The 22,721-nt window shown below is 36.9% G+C and overlaps 1 protein-coding gene across 8 annotated transcripts in view; it reads right to left on the bottom strand.

Annotated features, from left to right (window-relative positions):
- The window catches only part of RPS6KC1 (ribosomal protein S6 kinase C1), a 177,885-nt gene that overhangs the window by 54,995 nt on the left and 100,169 nt on the right, over positions 1 to 22,721 (bottom strand). Inside the window, exon 1 of one of the 8 annotated variants that reach the window (XM_032316996.1) lies at positions 8,650 to 8,742. The exons of the other annotated variants lie outside the window; for them this stretch is intronic. Coding sequence (XP_032172887.1) covers positions 8,650 to 8,670 — 21 coding nt within the window. The 5' untranslated portion in view covers positions 8,671 to 8,742. Of the gene's footprint in view, positions 1 to 8,649; positions 8,743 to 22,721 lie in introns of those variants that run through there. 8 annotated transcript variants of the gene reach the window in all.

The raw sequence follows: 22,721 nt of genomic DNA, 5'->3' as shown, positions 1-22,721 counted from the left end.
AAAATAGCAATTAAAAACCCTGATTTCTGGCTACCCAAAAAGGGCATTTATTTTGATTCTACTGATGAGGGAGCAGAAGGCTGGCTGAAGACAAAGCTGACACCCTGCAACCGCCCCCCCCCACACACACACACTCCAGGGTGGGACCTGTGTGACATTCATCCCACCTGTCTTCCATGTTCATGCCTTGCTAGAGAGGGAAAAACCACCTTAACTTGACGAGGGCAAGGCCTCCAGCATCTTGTAGGTCCTCTGTAGCATATGAAAGTTCTCTAGAAACCTCCCATTTTCCTTACCTCCGCCAACCCCGCTGTAAGTTATCAGCCACCCCCTCACAGCCCCCCGTGCAGCAGCTCTTTCTGCCCACGGGCCCTGTCCCCCTGCTTGAATAAACCACCATTCTGCACCACAGACGGCTCAAGTATTCTTTCTCAGTCGTCAGCTCCGGACCTCACCCCACCGAACCTCCCTAATATTCCAAAACCCCATCAATCACTGTTTGCCACAATATTCCACACACAAACAAAATACTGTAGCATCTTTTAGAATATGAAAAACAGATAATCTCGAGAATCTGGCTATATTCAATCATGATAGTGGATAACCAGCATATATTCATCTTGAAACAAATGGACCAATAGAAGTTTTCCTGTACATTGTCTTTGCTTTCTGGAGTTTGTGAGGATTTTTTTCCACATTTTAAATTCAGTCAGAAAAATCGATACAGAAAATATTTTTTAGAAAATAATACCAAAAGCATCTTTTAATTCTTGGCTTTAAAATGGCAACAGATGCATCTGGTTTATAGTAATTCTAATCGTAATCCAGATTTTTAAAAATTCTTCAAAGCTTCTGTCGGGAATTAGTTATAAATTAATTTAAAACTAGGACATTATTAAGTATTTATGTACCACAAGAACTGTCATAATGAGGCCCATATGTCCTGCCCTCTATTTAAACTGAATATGGCCCTCATATGTTGGGTGCAACTATCTGTGGTCTCCATAACCTAATACAACACTGTATTGTGGAATGCCCACCCCCACCGTGAACTCAACTTACACCTTTGTATACTTAGTAACTTCAATAATAATCATGGTGATTTTTTAAAGAATCATAGCTTGCCATTGTGATAGCTAAAAATAAATGCTACCAGAATAACTTTGTCTTGGAAGGTATGTTATGAATATATTATGAATCATAATATTAGAAAAAGAAAATAAGCACATTTTGGTGGTGCTAAAACAGATTTGCAAATATAAGTTAATTTATTCAAAATGCAAAGGCCACTCATTCCCATATAGTTTTATTTCTTCAAGAGGAACTAAAATAGGGGTGGCAAAGCTTACTTTCTTTGATAGACTATTGTAAGGATCAGAAAAGATTAAAAAAGACTCAAAACATGTTTCTCCATTTCCCATCCAGAAGTCACTTGGCCAAACCCCAGGATTATTCATCTTTAGCAAATCCCTAACTCTGGTCCTACCCTAAAGCAATGCAAAATATGCGTTAGTCTCTAGAAAATAATCCAGGGAGTAACTACTTCAACCACAAACATAAACTCTTTTATATTCCTATCAGTTAAATGTCAATGAATATAAGCCATTCCTCAATGATGTCTCCTAACAGGAATGTGAGGTTTAGTGAACAATAAAGTTATCACAAAGTATCTTTTGCATATATATATGAAAAAAGTTTTACTTTGTATAATTTTTCAAATCCTAGGCCTATACATCTATCACTTCAGAAAACCTGTTTCCAAAGGACAGGTGTCTTTGTAAGAAAACTGGATATAAATATAGCAGAATGCAGAATATAAAAGATAGAAAAATTGGGTTTAAAACAGACACGTTGAAGAGCTAGGAAAAACATCCACTTAGAAGGCTCTTCTCAGATCCAAATGCTTTAAAAGCTGGATCTCTACACCTTTGTCATTCTCATTGTGATTGTCTGTTTTCTGTTTTTGTGAAGTGACTTGCCCAAGGCCACAAAGAGATTATGCAAAAGAGAGGTTAAAACTCTAAACTTCTGGGTTTTCAGGCCTAAGTTCAGCTTGTGCCATTCAATTTCATAATGAAACCATTTATTCTATTTCTCTGGTTTGAATTCTTAAGTTCACCTGGGATAATGATAGCACACTGTTAAATTTAGATGAAAATTCAATTAAAAGTACAGTCTGTTGTGTTTAGCTGTAGATCCTTCCATTTCCATTTGCTAGAAAAACCTAATACTCGAGTGCTGCTATTAACTATATCCATTCATACTCTGCTTTAGTATTTCCATTCTACTGCCAGATAGGCTCTATAAATACACTCAAATCAATTTACAGGCCCTGAAAACTGCAATTAAAAAAGGAAATATGTCTACATAGTTTTTACAAAGTGTTCAGAATCGGTGCAGTATGTACAGAGAAAGTTAACAGAGGCAATCTTATAATGGCAACGACACAGAGGCTACATCTTCAAGTCAATCAATACATATCCAACTAAATTGCCAATGTCAAAGGTAGTCTGACTCCAATTCAGAAGAAAATGCCTCAAGAAAGCTTTAAAGGCTATTATTTTTAAATGGGGGTGGGGTGGGGTGGGGTGGAGGAGACCAAGGGAGAGAGAATCTTAAGCAAGATGTGCGCCCAGCATTGAAAGAACCCAGGGTTCAATCTAAGGACCCTGAGATCATGACCTGAGCCCAAATCAAGAGTCAGATGCTTAAATGACTGAGCCACCTGAATGCCCCTTTAAATGTTTTAAATGAGCTTTGTACTTCTGTAGCAGATGGAGCTGAACTTCTAGTACTGATTAAAATTTAACAGTATTTTCATATGACACAGGAAATTTATTTACTGTAAGAATACAAGGCATCCATGCTCTGAAAAATTCCAAAATGTTTTACAGCACCTATGAAATACAAAGATACAACACTCATTCTGAAACTGACAATTTCCTGGACTACAACAAAGTACCCTGCCAATCATCTACAGGGTACACTGCGAGAGAAGGGAAGGCAGAGGGCAGCACAAAGCGGAGGATTTTGGTGATTTTCAGTTCAAACTACCCTCTTGCTGTGATCCTGCAGGTATAGTATATTGTGAGGTGCAGACTCAAAGAGTATCTGAAATCTTAAAACACATCAATTCTTCCCTTTTTTCCCCCTTTACCACTATTCAACAAGTGTTTACTACATCCTTACTGCATGGACAATGTTGTATGTAGTTAGGCATGATCGGAGAAAACAAAGGGATAAGAGAGTCCCTGCGCTCCAGCACAGGTTAACAATGTATTTAAGACAAATAAGTCATAGAGGAGAAAAATAATATAGAACTGAACTCTGAGCTTAATTCAAAGGCAGAAAAGATGAGCACAGCTTTATGGAGGTAAGCTTCCGCTAAGTGTTGAAAAATGGACTAAATACGCACGGACAAAAAGGAAGAATTCAAAGGGCTGAAGGGAAGTTAGAGAGAAAGCATGCTCTCGGAGACTCCCACAACCATGCATATGCTACGCCTTCAGACTGGAACACTCTTCTTCTTTTTTTAAGAGATATATATATATATTTTTATATCATATATATATATATATATATATATATATATTTGACAGAGATCACAAGTAGGCAGAGAGGCAGACAGAGAGGAGGTAGGGAGGCAGGCTCCCCGCCGAGCAGAGAGCCCCATGCGGAGCTCAATCCCAGGACCCTGGGATCATGACCTGAGCCAAAGGCAGAGGTTTAACCCACTGAGCCACCCAGGCACCCCTGGACTCGGACACTCTTCTGTGAGCTAAGCCTGACTCCTCCCTCCTGCTTTGTTCTACTTACTGAAAGAAGCCTCCAGAGAGCCCCAAGACAGGGGCCCTTCGGTATACTGTCACCATTCCCTTAATGGACTTCCTTCACCCAAAGCACTTTCCACACTGGGTCGTAACTGCCAGTTTATTTATTTATATTTCCCACCGGATTATAAACTCTGAGAGGGTAGAGAAAAGGCGTGTTTTGTTCAGCACTGTATCTCTGGTGGCTAATACCACATGTGACACAGAGCAGGAGCTCAGTAAATATTTGCTGAATAATAAATAAATAAGGAAACAGAAATGGAAAAAAAAATGCAGAGATATGCTGAGGAGGCAGGCCAATTAGAATAAATGATCTCCATTTTTTTTGAGGTAATGGTAATAGGAAGGTATCATTCATTCATTGATTTTTCTCAACAATTTAATATACTGAGTATCTGTAATCTGCAAGTTACTACACTAAGGCCCAAAATACAAAATTAAATAAGATACAGTTACTAAGCTGGTGTTTGACATGTTATAGAGATTGATCCTCCAAAGACATGTATCTCAAGCACAGTATTTAGGCTATATTTTCTGTCTAACAGATGTCTGTAAATACTGTGCCAAAATAAAAATGTTAACTTATTTTTAAAAAAAGAAGAAAAATTCTTGTTCATGTGAGGCATATAAAGGGCCACTGGAGGCACAGAAGCAGTATCAAACGCTATCATACAGTACGAACAAATGCTACGACAAGTAAGTTCAAGACATTAAAAAGACACAGCAAAAGATATATAAATTGGGGCGCCTGGGTGGCTCAGTGGGTTAAGCCGCTGCCTTCGGCTCAGGTCATGATCTCAGGGTCCTGGGATCGAGTCCCGCATCGGGTTCTCTGCTCCGCAGGGAGCCTTCTTCCTCCTCTCTCTCTCTCTGCCTGCCTCTCTGCCTACTTGTGATCTCTCTGTGTCAAATGAATAAATAAAATCTTTAAAAAAAAAAAAAAGATATTTAAATTGGACAGTACAGGTAACCAAGGGAGCCTTCCAAAAGAAAAAGTAATCATGATGAGATGAAATAAAGTGAGGAAGAAAAGTAAAAGTCTCTCTAGGCAGACAGGTACGTCATGAGTGAAACAGGATGCCTTGTCTACCCTACAGGGTCCACCGTGCTGTAACCAGGAGAGCATGTCCTGGTGGTCTGCGGGCAGACTAGGGGGCAGTGGTGGACAATCTGACAATCAACAGAGAAAATACTTGGGGGCACCTGGGTGGCTCAATGGGTTAAACCTCTGCCTTTGGCTCAGGTCATGATCCCAGGGTCCCAGGGTCCCAGGGTCCTGGGATGGAGCCCGTATCAGGCACTCTGTTCAGCAGGGACCCTGCTTCCCTCTCTCTCTGCCTGCCTCTCTACCTACTTGTGATCTCTGTCTGTCAAATAAACAAAATCTTTAAAAAAAAAAAAAAAAAGAAAGAAAGAAAGAAAATATGGGCTAGATCAAATCACAAAGGTCTTTGAATACTTAGCTAGGAAGTTAAAACTTTCTCCTAAAAACTATGTGAAGGTATTAAGGACTTTTAAGCAAGAGAGTTTTTACTTTTAGAAAGATCATTTTTCTAAAGGATCAGTTTTATGAATTATTCTGGCAGCAGTGTTTACGATGAACTGGAAGAAAATCAGACTAGAGGCAAATGACAGTCTGTCTTAAAAGGGAGATAAAGAAAATAACGTATACCTTTAAATTCACAAATAATTTGGGATGCCTAAATTTTAATTTGAAACATAGCTGAAGGAAAGATGGGTTAGATGTAAACAGCTGTACCCAGGGGGTACTGGGTCAACCTCAAATGATTACTTTAGCTGTATGTCACCCCAGGACTCTTTGTCCTATTTTTTTTTTTTTTTGAAAAAATTTGTTAACAACGTAAAAAAGTTCAACAAAGACATGCTGGTCCAAATAATGGATGTTATGAGGTGTGAGAAGGGCTATATAATGTGTTAAATGTAACACTGTTAAATATAGGTCAGCATCGGCTATACAAATGTCACTAAATAAGAGTAAAGACATTTATAAAAGACACACAATGATGACTACAAAGCAAACATGAGAGGGGACTGCAGAGGCCACTCTTAGGCAGTCTGGATGAATGGAATGCAGAAAGGGCCACAGTGACCCCCTGGCTGGCCCATCAGATGACACACCTTAAAACAGCTATAGGCCCTAACTGACCATGGGCTACTTACAACTAGGCACAGTTACCAAAAAAGGTAAGAGTCCATCCGTGACCACACGTCCTCATCTTGCCTCTTTAAAAACAGCCTCCACCCACTGCCAGGCCGCAGACAGCCTCTCCTCTGCTGTCCGGCCAACGGCTCCCTTGCGGTGGACTCAATCAACTTCTCTCTCCGTTATTCTGCCTCAAGTGAATCCTTTCACCGCCCATACCACTGGCTTCCACCTACCCGTCGCTCCACATTTGGGGCCTCCTATCCAAATGGGAGACACCCCGTTTAGGCATCACTGACATAAGAACAGATGGCACAATTTTACAACACAAAAAACATGCTAAATGTTTCTAGGTGGAAAAAGGAACAAAACACAAGCCGATTCCTGCTGCAGAAATCCAGAAATGAGAGGTACCAGCTTTTCCTGAAAACAAGAGTGGGAAAAAAATCCACATCCTCTCTGCTGCTGCACACCCAGCCAGGCAGCTGCCCCCCTTCCTGACAGAAGACAAGAGGTTTATACTCTGACATGTGGCATCAGATACTAGGCGCTGAAAGTGGAAATACTTGCAAAATCAAGGCACTCCTTCAAGACTATTATAAAAATTACATTAAAAATTTGTTTCATAGCAAGTTGTGAAAAACTGTTTTTCTTTGAAGATTAGCAGATTCAGGCTGCTAGAAGAGGGAGTTCAAAGATGTTGATGTCATCTATTCCAGTATATTCTAACAATGCTAAAATGGAATTACACAGAATCACTAGCACTGAAAACTAAAACCAACTTTTAACTGTTGTGCTATGAAAACACAAAGGATACAAAAAGTGCTCTAATTATTAAAAAGAAAAAAATCAACACCACTAAAGGCAAATTATGAAGAAAAAGAATGAGAAGATTAAAAAATTTAACATCATACATGAAGTTAAAAAGTTAATTGATGGGCAAGTGTCTTTTCCCACCACTATCGTAACAAATTGACATATATTTACTGGATGCCTGTTATGTGCGAGCACTGTACAAGCCATGGATAAAAGTGTAATAAACACACCAAATATGGACCCCACCCTACAGGAACTTAGGTTTTAACATGGGAGAGGGGCAAATACAGACACTTCAATAAGTACTCTGCTGGAGCACTACAAGTCCAACTGGAATGTAGGAAAATGTCTAATTCAGATGCAGGACCATAGAGAAATCCTGGAGAACTACAAGGCTGGTAGAAGAACACAGGAGTTTCTGGTAGAAAGATAGATACTCATTCTTAATTCATATGAGGCCATGAAGAATCTCAAAAATATTTCTGGGGTGGGGAAGAAAGAGAGGGAGGTCCCACTATCATGGTAAGAGCTAAAAGTCAGTATAATTTAGTTGTTTATGTCTTTATGACTTCATTTGAAACCATAAGCTAATGAGGCCTAGGTGTATGTATAAATACACACAAAAAAAGACCTGGAAATATACATTAAAATGTAAAAAGGATTCTCACCAGGTGGAAAGTTATGGGTAAACTGCATCTTCTTTATTTTAGCTTATTTATTCTTTCTTTTCTACAATAAACAATATACATAATGAGAATATTTTTGTGTTGAAAAAACATGAAAAAAAAACTCCTGCATATTCAAAACAAAGGTTTACAAACCTTTAAATAAAGAAGTCTTAAAAATCACTAAGAAAACATAATCCTCTAATAAAAAATATATGGAAAAAGGAAATGAAACAGTCATTTCATAAAAGGAGAAACACAAACAGCCAATAAATGTTTTTAAAAATTCATCCTCATTAGCAATTAAAATTGCATATTAAAATGATAATGAAATCCAAATTTTCATCCAGCAAATGCCATTTGTTGGTAAGGATGTTAGGAAATAAGTCTTCTTATATACTACTAGTAGAAGTATAATAGTACAATATTTCTGGATGTTAATACACACGTGGATACTCTTTGACTCATGACCTCCAACTCTGAAAAAGTATATTAAGCAAATCATAGTAGGAGATAATTTACCTCTAAGAATATTCATCACAGGCAGAGAAAAATGGGAAAACAAGAAGAGCCAAACAATAGGGAACTGATTAAATAAATTACAGTATATGGTAGAATAGTATGAAACCATTAAAGAGAATAATTTAGAACAACATTTCCCAACTGGATCACACAGAATTTCTGAGATTCACATTTCAAGGTGGTAATGGTGTATATTTCAATATCTAATGTTTCAATCAATAAATATAATAATTATTTCAATATTTTTACCTTTAAGCTAATACAGTTTGAAAGCATCAAAGTGTTTATAAAATAAACCATGCATGGTGGTTAGTAAGGCTCAAATGAGACCCTGACTCAGACATTCAATTAGTTACAGCAAAACCCTATTAGTCACTATGTAGGTTTTTGACTGCCATAGTTTTTAAAAATGTTATTATTCACTTATATTAATAAGGATATCCTGATTTTTTTAAAACGCAAAACCAAAAGAATAATGTACTGAAATATAAGAAGTTGATAAGGGACATAAATGTTATAATCATCACATAAAATGCAGTTCTGAATAATTAGAGATCTCCGGTTTTTTAAAGAGATGATCTTGGGCCAAACCTTAGCTCTGCTTAGTGTCCCTAGACAAGATACTTAACTTCTCTGAGTTCAGGTTCCTTACTTGTAAGAAGTTTGAGAGCATTAAATAGTTTTCGTAGAGAGGTCAGAATAGTGTGTGGTATGGAGGTACTATATAATCCTAAGAGTTTGGTCTCTGGAAAACGAAAAGTATAAAAAGCTATAGTGATCTGAAGCACATTTGTAATGGTTAACTGGCTGTCAGAACCAGTGTGCTCACAATCACAATTTTTTCCTGTATCTTTTACAATTTTAACATCAACTATTACATGATAATTTTAGGTGAAGCCATTGTTGAAGGTCCCATAAGCTTTCGCCAAACATGGAAATTACTGTATTGATTTTTTTTTTAGTAGACTTCATATTTTATTTTTATTTATTTTTTTTAAGATTTAATTTATTTATTTGACAGACAGAGATTACAAGTAGGCAAGAGAGGCAGGCAGGGAGAGAGAGGAGGAAGCAGGCTCTCCGCGGAGCAGAGAGCCCTACGTGGGGCTCAATCCCAGGACTCTGGGATCATGACCTGAGATGAAAGCAGAGGCCTTAACCCACTGAGCCACCCAGGAGCCCCTAGACTTCATATTTTAGAACAGTTTTAGGTTCACAACAAAACTGAGCAGAAAGTGTAGTGTCCATATATATCCACCTCAAACAACCACAGCCTCCACTACTATGAACATCTTGCACAAGACTGGTATATTTGTTGAAAGTGATGAACCTACAGTGATGCATTATCATCACTCAAATCCCACAGTTTACATTAGGGTTCACTCACGTTGTTGTACGTTCTACGGTTTTTAACAATGTCTGACATGCATCCTCCATTATAACATCATCATTGCCCCCCAAATCCTGTCTCCACTATTCATCTCTCTCCTCCCAATTGCTTGTAACCACTGATTTTTCTTTTTTTTTTTTTTTAAGATTTAATTTATTTACTTGGCAGACACAGATCACAAGTAGGCAGAGAGGCAGGCAGAGAGGGGTGGGGAAGCAGGCTCCCTGCTGAGCAGAAAGCCCCATGCGGGGCTCGATCCCAGGTCCCTGGGATCATGACCTGAGCCAAAGGCAGAGGCCTTAACCCACTGAGCCACCCAGGTGTCCTGAAACCACTGATTTCTTTACAGTCTCCATTATTTCACCTCTTCCAGAATGTCATATAGTTAAAATGCAACCTTTTCCAATCATCATTTTACACTTATATGCATTTAAGGTTCCTCCATGTCTTTTCATGACTTGATAGCTCATTTCCTGTAACACTGAATAATATTCCATCATCTAGATATAACCCGGTATATTCATCCATTCACCTACAAAAGAGCATCTCAGTTGTTTCCAATTTTTGGCAATTACAAATAAAGCTACTATAAGCATCCATGTGCAGGCTTTGGTGTGGACATAAAACTCTGAACTCATTTAAGGCAAATGCCAAGAAGGGATTTGCTGGATCATATGCTGAAGCTATGTTTAGTTTTGTAAGAAACCACCAAACTGTCTCCCAAAATAGCTATACCATTTTACAATCCCACCAGCAATTAAAGAATTCCTGTTATTCCACATCCTTGTCAGCATTTGGTGCTGTTAAGGTTCCAATTATGGCCATTCTAATAAGTATATAGTGGTATCTCACTGTGTTTAAGTTTGAATATATCTGATGACAAATGATGTGGGGTATCTTTTCAAATGTCTATTTGTCATCTATGTATTTTCTTTGGGGAACACCTATTCAGAACTTTTGCCCTTTTTTTTTAAATCAAGTTGTTCATTTTCTTTCTTTTTTTTTTTTAAAGATTTTATTTATTTATTTGACAGAGAGAGATTACAAGTAGGAAGAGAGGCAGGCAGAGAGAGAGAGGAGGAAGCAGGCTCCCTGCTGAGCAGAGAGCCCAATGCGGGACTCGATCCCAGGACCCTGAGATCATGACCTGAGCTGAAGGCAGCGGCTTAACCCACTGAGCCACCCAGCGCCCAAGTTGTTCATTTTCTTATAGTTAGGTTTTAAGAGGGTTTTTTTTTTAACATATTTTGGATAATCCTTATATAAATATGTCTTTTAGAGATATTCTTTCCCAATCTGTACCTTGTCTTATTCTCTTGACAGTCTTCTGTAGAACATACATTTTTTTAATTTTAATGGAAGTACAGCTTACCAATTATTTCTTTCATGGATTATGCCTTTGGTGATCTGAAAAGTCACTGCCATACACAAGGTCATCTAGATTTTTTCCTGTTTTATCTTCTATGAGTTTTATGGTTTTGTGTTTTCATTTAGGTCTATGATCTACTTTTGAGTTCGTTTTGTTGAATGATTTATGGTCTGTGTCTAAGTCCATTTTTTTTCATGTGGATGTCCACTGAGTGTAGAGTTCCAGCACCATTTGTTTGAGAGATTATCTTTTCTCCATGTTATTGCTTTTATTGCTTTGTCAAAGATCCCTAGACTCTATTCATTTATCTATTTCTGAGTACTCTATTCTGTTCCATGAATCTGTCTATTCTTTATAATTGTCTTAGTTACTGTAGCTTTACAGAAAGTCTTGAAGTTGGGTAGAGTTAGTCCTTTGAGTTTGTTCTTTTCCTTAAATACTGAATTGGATTTTCCTCAAAACTATGTTGGATTTTTGTCACTCAATAAAAACTTTACAATCATTTTCTCAATATCCAAAAAATTATCTGCAGTGATTTTGATTGGGATTGAACTCAATACATAAATCAAATTGGAAGAGCTGACATCTTGACATGAGTAGTCTTCCTATCCATGAACAGGGAATACCTCTCCATTTATTTAGTTCTTCTTTGATTTGTTTCCTTAGAGTTTTGTAGTTTTCTTCATATAGATGGTATACACAGTTTGTCAGGTTCATAACTAAGTATTTTTTTTTTAAAGTAGTCTCCAGGGGGCGCCTGGGTGGCTCAGTGGGTTAAGCCCCTGCCTTTGGCTCAGGTCATGATCTCAGGGTCCTGGGATCGAGTCCTGCATCGGGCTCTTTGCTCAGCAGGGAGCCTGCTTCCCTCTCTCTCTCTCTGTCTCTCTGTCTACTTGTGCTCTCTGTCAAATAAATAAATAAAATCTTTAAATTAAAAAAAAAAAGTAGTCTCCATGCCCAACATGGGGCTTCAAGTCAAGACCCTGATATCAAGAATTGCATGTTCTACCCACTAAGCCAGCCATACACCCCAGTATTTCATTTTTTGAGGGAGCTACTATAAATGATACTGTGTTTTTGTGTATGTATATTTAATTTCAAATTCCCCTTACTCATTTTTGGCACATAAGAAAATGACTGACTTTTGTACATTAACCTTGCATGCAGCAACCTTGCCATAATCACTTAGTACCAGAAGATTTTTTGTAGATTCTTTACATAGACGATTATGTCGTCTACAAATTTTCTTTCTTCCTTTCCAATCTGCGTATCTTTCTTTCTTTTTATTGTCTTATTTATCAGTGAGGATGCCTAGGATAGAGAAGCGCTGGGAAAAGGAACGCTGAGAGGGAAGATTCTTGCTTTGTTCCTGATCTTAGTGGAAAAGCTTAAAGTTTTTCACTGTCAAGAATGTTAGCTGTAGGTTTTTTTGTAAATGTTCTTTATTAAGATGAGGAAGTTTCTATTCCTAATTTGCTGAGAGTTTTTGTCATGAATGAGTTCTGGACTACTTCAAATGCTTCTTCAGAACTGATTGATCACAATGTGGGATTTTTTGTTTTGTTTTTGTTGGTATGTTGAATTACATTAATTGACTTCTAAATGTTAAACCAGCCTTGCATACTTGGGATAAATCCCACTTAATTCATTGTGTATAGCTTTTTCTATATTGGATTCAATTTGCTAATAATCTGATTAGAGTTTTTGCACCTATGTTCATGAGAGATGTTGATCTATAAACTTTATTTCTTATAATAGCTTTTATTTTAGTGTTAGGATAATGCTAGCCACATAAAATTGAGTTAGGAAGTATTCCCTCTGCTTCTATATTCTGAAAGAGATTTTGGGAAATTGGTATAATCTCTTCCTTAAAAGTCTAGTAGAGTTCACCGGTGAACTCATCCAGGCTGATGTTTTCTGTTTTGGAAGAATTTTAATTACTGATTTAATTTCTTTAATAGATATAGGCCTATTCAGATTGTAAGTTTCTTCTTGGGTGAGTTGGTTCTTTTTATTTTTTTTAATCAATTCTGACAATTTCTGTCTCTTAATTGGTGCATTTGGAGCACTCATGTTTACAATTATTGATAAAGTTGGATACCTAACACATTTTTTCCTGATAATCATTGCCCTGGTTCTTGTTCCTATTTTTTTCTCCCATTCATTTTCTTTTTTTTTTTTAATTAAAGATTTTATTTATTTATTTGACAGAGATCACAAGTAGGCAGAGAGGCAGGCAGAGAGAGAGGAGGAAGCAGGCTCCCCACTGAGCAGAGATCCCGATGTAGGGCTCGATCCCAGAACCCTGGGATCATGACCTGAGATGAAGGCAGAGGCTTTAACCCACTGAGCCACCCAGACACCCCTCCCATTCATTTTCTGCCATTTGTGGGTTTAACTGAGCATTTTATATGATTCCGTTTTCTTTCCTTTTTCAGCATATCAATTATACTTTTTTTTCCCTCACTTTTCTTATTGGTTGCCCTAGAGTTTTGCAATACACACTTATAGCTTATCCAAGTCCACTTTCAAATAACACTATACTGCCTCTCAGGTAGTGCAAGTACTTTATAATAGCAAAACACCCCGCATTCATCTCTCCTATCTCTTGTATCGTTGCTCTTACTCATTTCACTTACACATAAGTATACATAAGTATATACATACACATACATAAGCATACATAATTGAACACATTGTCATTATTTTTTTTAAAAGACTGTTCCTTTCTCTTTCTTCATCTTCTGGTATTCCCATACATGTATATTATGCCCTTTGCAGTTATCCTGCTGTTCTTGGATGTTCCATTTTTTTTAGTCTTTATTCTCTTTGCTTTTTAGTTTTGGAAGTTTCAACTGACATATCCTCAAGCCGAGAGATTCTTTCTTCAGCTCTGTCCAGTCTATCAATGAGCCAATCAAAAGCATTTTTCATCTCTGTTATAGTATTTTTTATCTCTGGCATTTTTTTTAAATTCTTTCTAGAAATTCCATCTCTATGCTTATACTATCCATCTGTTCTTGTATGTTGTCTACTTATTCTGTCACAGCACATAGCATATTAATCATTGCTGGTCTGATAAATTCCAATATCCCTCCATATCTGAGTCTGGTTCTGATTCTTGCTGTCACTTCAGACCATTGTGGGTTTGTTTTTATTGTTTATTTGTGGGGGGAGGGTTTGCTTGTTTGCTCGTTTTGCCACTTAGCAAACATTGTAATTTTTCATTGGAAGGTGAATGTGATGTACTAGGTAAAAGGAACTCCAATAAATAGGCCTTTAGTAATATGGTAAGATAGATGTTGGAGGAAGGAAAGACTTCTACAGCCCTATGATTAAGTCTCAGTCGTTTAATAAGCCTGTAGCCCTGTGCTGTGAAATTCACAAATTCCTATCAAATTTTCCCCAGCTATATAGGTAGAACTAAATGGCTGTAGGGGACTGGAGTTCGGTATTTCTCTTTCCTCCCACCAGAGGGTCAGACGGGGATTAAAGTTGGGCACTCTCCTTCCCCTACACCCAAGACTAAAGCTGTCCAGAACTGGGTATTTCCCTTCCCCAAAGCCAGTTAGGCTCTCATAAAGCCTCACTGGTTAGGCTCTGGTAAAATCATTTCTCTTGAAGACAAATCTTGTTATGAATAGAATGCCCTGGTATATTTCAAAATGGTTGTGACTACCTTCCCCTTCTCTCAATGAAAGCTTGAGGGGATTTTTCTCCAATACTCACTGTGAGAACCTGGTAGAGCCCCAAAAGGTAAAACTCACAGAAGTATGGAAGCAACCCCTGCAGTTTTTAACTCTCAGACTTGTCCCATTAAGCCTCCAGCAATTTGTCAATAACAGTTAGGCACCAGTTCCCATGTAGGTTTCTGCTCTAGTAAGCAGTATCTGTATCTGCTTGTCTGTATCTGTATGTCTGTCTCTCTAATTTAGGGGCAGCCATTTGCCCTATGACTTCACCTCTCTTACGTATCTCAGAAGAGTTGTCGATTTTCCAGTTTGTTCAGCTTTTTACTTCTTGTTAGGATGCATTGAGCCTTCCAAGTTCTTTCCATGCCAGACCAGAAACCAGAAGGAATTTACACTGGTATTTAAATGTATTTTTTTTCTAAGTAGGCTCCATGCCCAGTGCAGAGCCCGATGCAGGGCTTGAATTCATAACTCTGAGATCAAGACCTGAGCTAAGATCAAGAGTTGGATGCTTAACCAACTGAGCCACTCAGATGCCCCAATTCTTAAATGTATTTTTAAGTATTTGTAAACCTAGGTTTTCAGCACCAGAATTATTAGTAGCATGTTATACACAAAACCACAGTAACAGACAACTTCATTTAAATATATCTGCATCTATAGTACAGCTGAATATACTATAATGTATTCACACTACAGTTATATGGTATTCGCAGGTTCTAACTTGAGAATTTTTACGTAAACTACTATTCTGACAATATATTTACATATTTAAACTAAATACTAACAATATAGTAGGATATATTGTTTTCTTACATATATGACAAAATAACATACATTTATTATAAAGTAATATTCACAGGGATGATTTCTTAAAGATTACAACAGAATATAATTTTTCAAAACATAGGGAACCATATTAAATCAGCTCACTTTCACTGTAATATATAAGCAATAAATTGTAGCAATAATTATTAACCCATATGTGCCTTATTAGTAATTTCTTTTATATGTCTTTGTTCTATACTACCTCAATTCTTAAATAGAATGAACTATGGGAGGGCCACCTGGGTGGCTCAGTCAGTTAAGTGTCTGCCTTTGGCTCAGGTCACGACCCCAGGGTCCTGGGATCGAGTCCTGCATCAGGCTCTCCGCTCAGTGGGAAGCCTGCTTCTCCCTTTCCCTCTGCCTGCTGGGCCCCTGCTTGTGCTCTCACTCTCTGTGTCAAATAAATAAATAAAACCTTTAAAAAAAGAATGAACTATGGAAAATGAAAGAAGAGAAATATTAGATAGATTCATCACTATATATACGGAATCAGAAAGGTATAATTATTTTTGAGAGTGGTTTTTTTGTACTCAGGATAATGAACTTCATGCATTCACCCCAGCAGAGGTGTATATTATTACATGGTATTAATGCACCACAGTTTAACTGTTCACTTACTGTAAAATACCTTGGTTGTTTCCACACTGGGGCTATTACAAAGAAAGGTTTCTAATAGGTTTATAGTGATATCTGTGATCTTATTTTGCATTTCTCTAATGACTATTGATGTTGAACATCTTTTCATGTGCTAATTTACCATAATTTCAATTGGTGAAATGGTTTTTCATATCTTTTGGTAATTTTCTAGTTGGATTGTTTGGGTTTTTAATATTGAGTTTCAAGATTCTATATAAATTCTAAATGAGTTTTTTGTAATATATGCAATTTGCAAATAATTTCTCCCAGTCTGTAGCTTATCTTTTCAGCCTCTTAATAAACTTCTTGCAGACCCAAAGTTTTTAATCTTGATAGTCTAATATGTCATTTTTTCCTTTTATGGATCATGCTTTCAGCAACATGTCTAAAACCTCTTATAAACCAACACTTGGGTCCTAAAGATTTTCCTATGTTTACTTCTAAAAATTTTGTTTTGCATTTAAATGTGTGATCCATTTTGAGCTAATTTTTGTATAGGTGTGAGATACTGGCCAAAGGTTTGGTTTGGGGGGGTTTTGTTGTTGTTGTTGTTTGGCAATGGATATCCAATTCCTTCAGTACTCTATGTTAAAAAAACTATCCTTCCTACATTGAACTGCTTTTGCACCTTTGTCGAAAGTCGGCTGGCCATACATTCTCTATTCTGTCCCACTGATTTATGTGTGCCTCTGTACACCAATACCACAGTCTTGACTGTTGTAACTATGCACCTCCTGAAATCAAGTCAAGTGATTATACCCACTTTATTCTTTTTACAAAATTGTTTTAGCAATTATAGTTCCTATACCTTCCCATATAAATGTTTTAATAATCTCGCCCACATCAATACACATACAAAAATACCTTCTTGAAAATCTGATAGGAATTCTGTTAAAACTGTGTATCACTTATGACTATAAAGAGTACCGTATTTTTAATTCCAGTTTCTATGTGTCCACTCTTAGTACGCAGAAATATAACATTTTTGTATGCTGATTTTATGTTTTGCAACCTTGCTGAATTCACTTCTTAGTTCTGATTTTTTTGGTAGATTCCAATGATTTTTTATGTGTAAACCATTATGTCATTTCAAATACAGACAATTCTATTTCTTCCTTTCCAATCTATATGCCTTTTATTTCCTTGTCTTCTTGAATAGCACTTTCTAGAACTTCTAATACTATGTTTAATAGAAGTGCTAAGAATCTGCCTTGTTCCTGATCTTAAGGGGTAAAGCATTTAGTCGTTCACCATGAAGCATGCCATTAGCTCTAAGTTTTCTGCAGCTAATCTTTACCGAGTTGAAGAAGTTCCCCTCTATTCCTAGTTTTTAGAGAGTTTTTTTTTAATCCCCCATGAACTGGTGTTGAGTTTTTTAAATGTTTTCTGCATCAATTCTATGATCACGTGATTTTTCTTCTTTATCCTATTACTGTAGTTGGATTACACTGATTGATTTTATTTGAATTCAATTAGCCATCATTAGTTTCAGATGTACTATTCTATAATTCATCAGTTGCATATAACACCCAGGGCTCATCACATTACATGCCCTCCTTAATGCCCACACGGACTGGTTTTCAAACACTATACCAACTTTGTATCCCTGGAATCAACCCTACTTGGTCACAGTACATAATTCCTTTTAGATACTGCTGATTTCTATTTGCTAATATTTTGAGGATTTCTGTATCTACATTCATGAGAAATAATGGCCTGTAAATTTTTTTTTTGTACTTCCTGATTTTGGTATTAGGGCAACACTGACCTCATAAAATGAACTGGGAACTACTTCACCTTCTTCTATTTTCTAGAAAAGAATATGCATAATTGTTGTTAATTCTTTAAAAATTCAGTAAAATTCTCCAGTAAAACCATTTGAGCCTCACGATTTCACTTTAGGAGTATTTTAATTGTAAATACAATGCTCTTAATAGTAATAGGACTACCCAAATTATCCACTTCATACTGGATGATAGTCTATGCTCTTTTACAAATTGGTCCATTTCTTTTTTTTTTTTTTTTTAAGTTTTTATTTATTTGTCAGAAAGAGCACGCACACGCAGGCAGAGTGGCAGGCAGAGGCGGAGAGAGCAGTAGGCTCCCTACAGAGCAAGGAACCCGATGCGGGACTTAATCCCAGGACCCTGGGATCATGGCCTGAGCCGAAAGCAGCAGCTTAACGACTGAGCAACCCGGGCATCCCGAATTGGTCCATTTCATCTAAATCATCAAATTCACATGTACAGGGTTGTCTGTACTGTTCTTTTGTTTCTTTTTAGTATCTGTGGGACCTGGAATACTATTTTACTTCATTACTGACAAATAATTTCTGTCTTCCCATTTATTTTTCTGTCAGTCTTGCTAAAGGTTTATTAATTTTACTTTGCAAAGAACCAACTTTGTGTTTCACTGATTTTTCTCTATGATTTTTATTTGCAATTTCACTGACCACTACTCTTTTTATTTCCTTCTGCTTGCTTAAGGAATATTTTGTTCTTTTTCAGTTTCTTGGAGGGGGAGTTACAGTCTTTATTGATTTGGAACTTTTCTTCTTTTCTAATGCAAGCATTTAGTGCTAGAAAAATTCCTGTCAGCATGCTTTGGCTATGTCCCATCGACTTTTCCCCCCAATCAATTCTAGTATGTTCTTTTGTATTTATTCAACTATATATTCAACAAACCAATGTCTTGTGTATACGTACCCAGGACTGCTGTGTGCTCTTGGTGGACTGACTCTTATCATCACATGATATTCCTCTCTGGCTCTGATCATTTTCTTTGCTCTGGAACCTTCTTTAAGTTTTCTGTGCTCTGTTTTTTGTGTGTTTTCATTTGCCTGCCTTACTGTGCATTACTTTAACATTTCTTAGAATTTCATTTTGTTTATCTGTAGTGTTTTTTTAGTGTTTCTCTTTTTATAGCATTTTCAGTGTTTTCTCTACTTATTATATTTATATAAGACCACTGTCTTCTCATGTCATCATTTTACCATTTCAAATGAAGTGTAGAGAAATTATCTCTTTATACCCTTTATACTCCCTCATTTATAACATAATTGTCTTAAATTTTTTCTCTACATACATTTAGAAATAGGTCAGTTATAATAAAACAGTTACATAAAACATATTCTAGAACACTCAAGAGGAAAAGGAAAGTATTTACTCATATTTACCCTTTTCACTGTTCATTCTTCCTTCCTATTATTCTAAGATTCCAACTTTTAATATTTCCATTGTGTTTAGAGAATTTACTTTAGCTATTCTTTTAGGATAAATTAACTAGTGGCAAATTCTCTTAGTGTTCATTTATCTGAGAATGATCGATTTCCCCTTCATTTTTTAAGAGTATTTTCACAGGATACAGAATTCTGGGTTGACACAGTTCTTTTCTTTCAAGACTTAAAAAATGGTGTGCCATTTTTTATGGACTCAATGGTTTGTGATGAGAAATCCATTGTCATTCAAACTGTTTTCCCTCTGTAAGTGAAGTGTTTCCCTTGCACTGCTTTCAATTTTTTTTTTTTTTTTTTGTCTAGTTTTTAAGAAGTTTGACTATGAGGTGCCTTGCCATGGACTGCTTTGGATTTATCCTTTTATGGATTCACCTTCTTGAATCCGTAGGTTTATGTCTGGCCATTATCTCTTCAAATACTTTTCAGCTTCACCCTCATTCTCCTCTTCATCTCTGATCCTAATGAAATGCAAGTTAGAACTTTCGATTTAGTCTCCCAGGTTCCTGTCTCTGTTCATCCCTCCCCTACCCCCGCCATTTTATTTTCTCCTTAGATTAGGTAATTCCTAATGCCCTATCTTCAAACTCACTATTTCCTCTGTCCTATCATTCTATTGTTGAGTCCACTGAGGTTTGGTTTTGCCTCTCTTTCTCATTGTAATTTTTAGTTCTAAAGCTTCCATTTGGCTTTTCTTTATATCTTCCATTTCTTTGTTGAGACTTCCTATTTTTTGTTGGTTTCGTATGTTTTTGTAATTGCTCACCAAAACATTTTTATTACGGCTATCTGTGTCATCTCAGTGTCTTTTCTCAATAATTTTTAAGATTTTATTTGAGAGAGAGAGAGTGAGAAAGAGGGAGAGCATGAGCTGGGGGTGAGGCAGATGGAGAGGGAGCAGCAGAATCCCTGCTGAGAAGGAAGTCTGACCGAGGGCTTGATCCCAGGACCGTGAGATCATGACCTGAGCCAAAGGCAGATGCTTAACTAACTGAGCCACCCGAGTGCCCTGATTCTCAATGACTTTCTACAGAAACCTGGATATTTCGGATATATTATAAGCCAAAGCTTTTCTGTGGTGTTGGCTGGAGTAGAGTGGTTATTGTCTAAAAGTTTTCTGTCTCACTAAGCTTCCCATTTCATAGCCCTTTGGCTAAAAAGAGCAGGGTTTTGTTGTTTGTTTTTGGTCTGTTCCTGTTAGCGTTGCTGCGGTGGTCATTTCTCCAACATCCAACCTGGAGTATGTGAGGAAAACCAAGTACAGGGAATTCACCACTACACAGTCATTGGATCCCACGGTCCTTAGTCAGTCTTCCTTCTACTCTCTAGTTTCCAATCTTCTTATTGTTTGTTTTCTTTATAACATCCAGAGTTTTAGTTATACTTAGCAGAAAAACATATAGAAAAGGACCTCTTTCTATAAGCAACTCCATCTTTCCAGAAGCAAAAGTGCAACACTTGTAATTTGATATCATTTAGGTAATACTTTTGTCCCAGTGTTTAAATGAAAGGGCAAATTCCTCTTAATCCAGTTTAACCCAATGTTCTCTCAATGAGCAAATATGCAAATACTGATGCTTCTGTGCTCCCAATAAGGACACTTTATCTGTATATCATCATAGAAAATATTATTTAGGAAACTTAAAAAATAAGTACTTTTTTTTTGAGAGAGAGAGAGAGAAAGAGTACGTATGTGAGTTGAGGGACAGGCAGGGCAGAGAGAGAGGGAGAAAGAGAATCCCAAGCAGGCTCCATGCCCCATGAAGCCCAATGTGGGCCTTGATCTCACAATCCTGAGATCATGACCTGAGCTGAAATTAAGAGTCAGAAGCTTAACCAACTGAGCCACCCAGGCAGCCCTGTACTTATTTTTTAAGGTTCTCTTAACATCTACTCAATGTGAACAATCTACACAAATTTTCTCAAAAAATATTTAAACTAAAACTGTATTTTTCCAATGACAAGACAAACTAAGATTCTGCCTGCCAAACTGGAGATGAAGTTGAGAAGCATCTTGATTACAAAATGCCAAGGCATTTAATGTAATAGTGATCATTTTTACAAAGTACGTGGCATCTCTTATAACAATGATTTACCAAGCATCCTACTAAAGTTGTTTTTTAAGGAGCTGGAATGAATATGAGCAATCCAGTTATCTTCACTGATTGACCTTGTAAACACTAGACACACACCCATATGCAGGACGACTCTGGCTACAAACAACTGGACATGAAGAGACATATCTTGGTATTACTACTCTGCTGTTTAAGTCAGTGTCCTCCAAGTCTTTTTTTTTTAACCTTTATCAAATGTACAGGAAGTTGCAAAAATAGTAGAGTCTCATGTACCCTTCACCCAGTTTCTCCCAATGCTGGTATCATATATAGTAGCTATAGCACAATATCAAGACCAGGAAACTGCCATTAGCATATTACTATTTACCAGACTACAGATACCTTTATCCTTTTTTTAGGTAAGTTATTCAATAATGAACTTTCTCAGAAACTCTCCCTGCATTTGGGCATTCTACTAGCAGTCAAATGACCCATCCAGACTTCTAATTCAACAGCAAATTACCTGTATATAAACAATCCTCATACATGCAATCATATACATACCCTGATACCTCATGCATACAAACACAAAAGTTTGCATGCACACATACACAAACTTCTGTGGAAACAACAGCAATCCATCCTTCTCATCAAAGTATTGGTTTTCTACCAATTTCTACTTTCCTTTGCTATTACTACATGAAGACTATGTTTAAGTGACTCTGAGGGCTAAAAGAAATCTTTAGAAGTTATTTAATGTAAAAATCCATCCAGTGCTTGAATTCCTTCTACAACATCCCCAGCAATGACCCTTGAGCCTTGAATATCTCTAATGACAAAAAACAAGTACAATGGAATCCAGTCTGCCTTTGGTCAATCTTAATTCTCAAAAGGTATCTTTACTCATTACCTAAAATTTGAAAACTTGTATTCATGTACTTCTGGTTGTATCCTATAGGGATATTAAAAAGCAAACTTTATCCTTCACTATCTTTTTTCCAGAAAAGCCATACAACCTGGTTTGCCTAAGGTGATCATAGTTTGCACCTCTTGATCTGGACATAATATCCCCTTTAATCCTAATAATTTGAAAAAACATTATTTAATCACCTTATCCTGGGTAGCCCTCAAAAATTGGAAGCACACACATGTTTTTATCAGGTAAACCATACCTCATTTTTTCAGCTATTTTTTGTATATGATTTTGAAGGTCCCTGTACTAGCTATGTCATTCTTGCTTCTAAGTGTACATCCGCTTATTTATATTCCAAGAATCCTAATGCTTAAATTCCTTATTGAATATATATGTTAATGGAGGACCAGTTGAAGAAAAAGTCATTTATTTCTCTTTAAATACTAGACCAGGATACAGCTATGGAATGAGTATCTCTCTGGGTGCAGATACCTGAATGTCTTGAACAATGGTTAATAGAGAGCAGTCTCACATTATACCAGCAGGTGTCACTCTACCTATGATATGTTTAAAATTATTAATGTTTCAATTTATTCCTTCAACAAATACT

The sequence above is a fragment of the Mustela erminea genome, chromosome 17 (genome assembly GCF_009829155.1).
Source record: "Mustela erminea isolate mMusErm1 chromosome 17, mMusErm1.Pri, whole genome shotgun sequence".
Classification (NCBI taxonomy): Eukaryota; Metazoa; Chordata; class Mammalia; order Carnivora; family Mustelidae; genus Mustela; species Mustela erminea.
The sequence above is the reverse complement of the archived record's forward strand: the minus strand, read 5'-3'. Positions and strand labels throughout refer to the sequence as shown.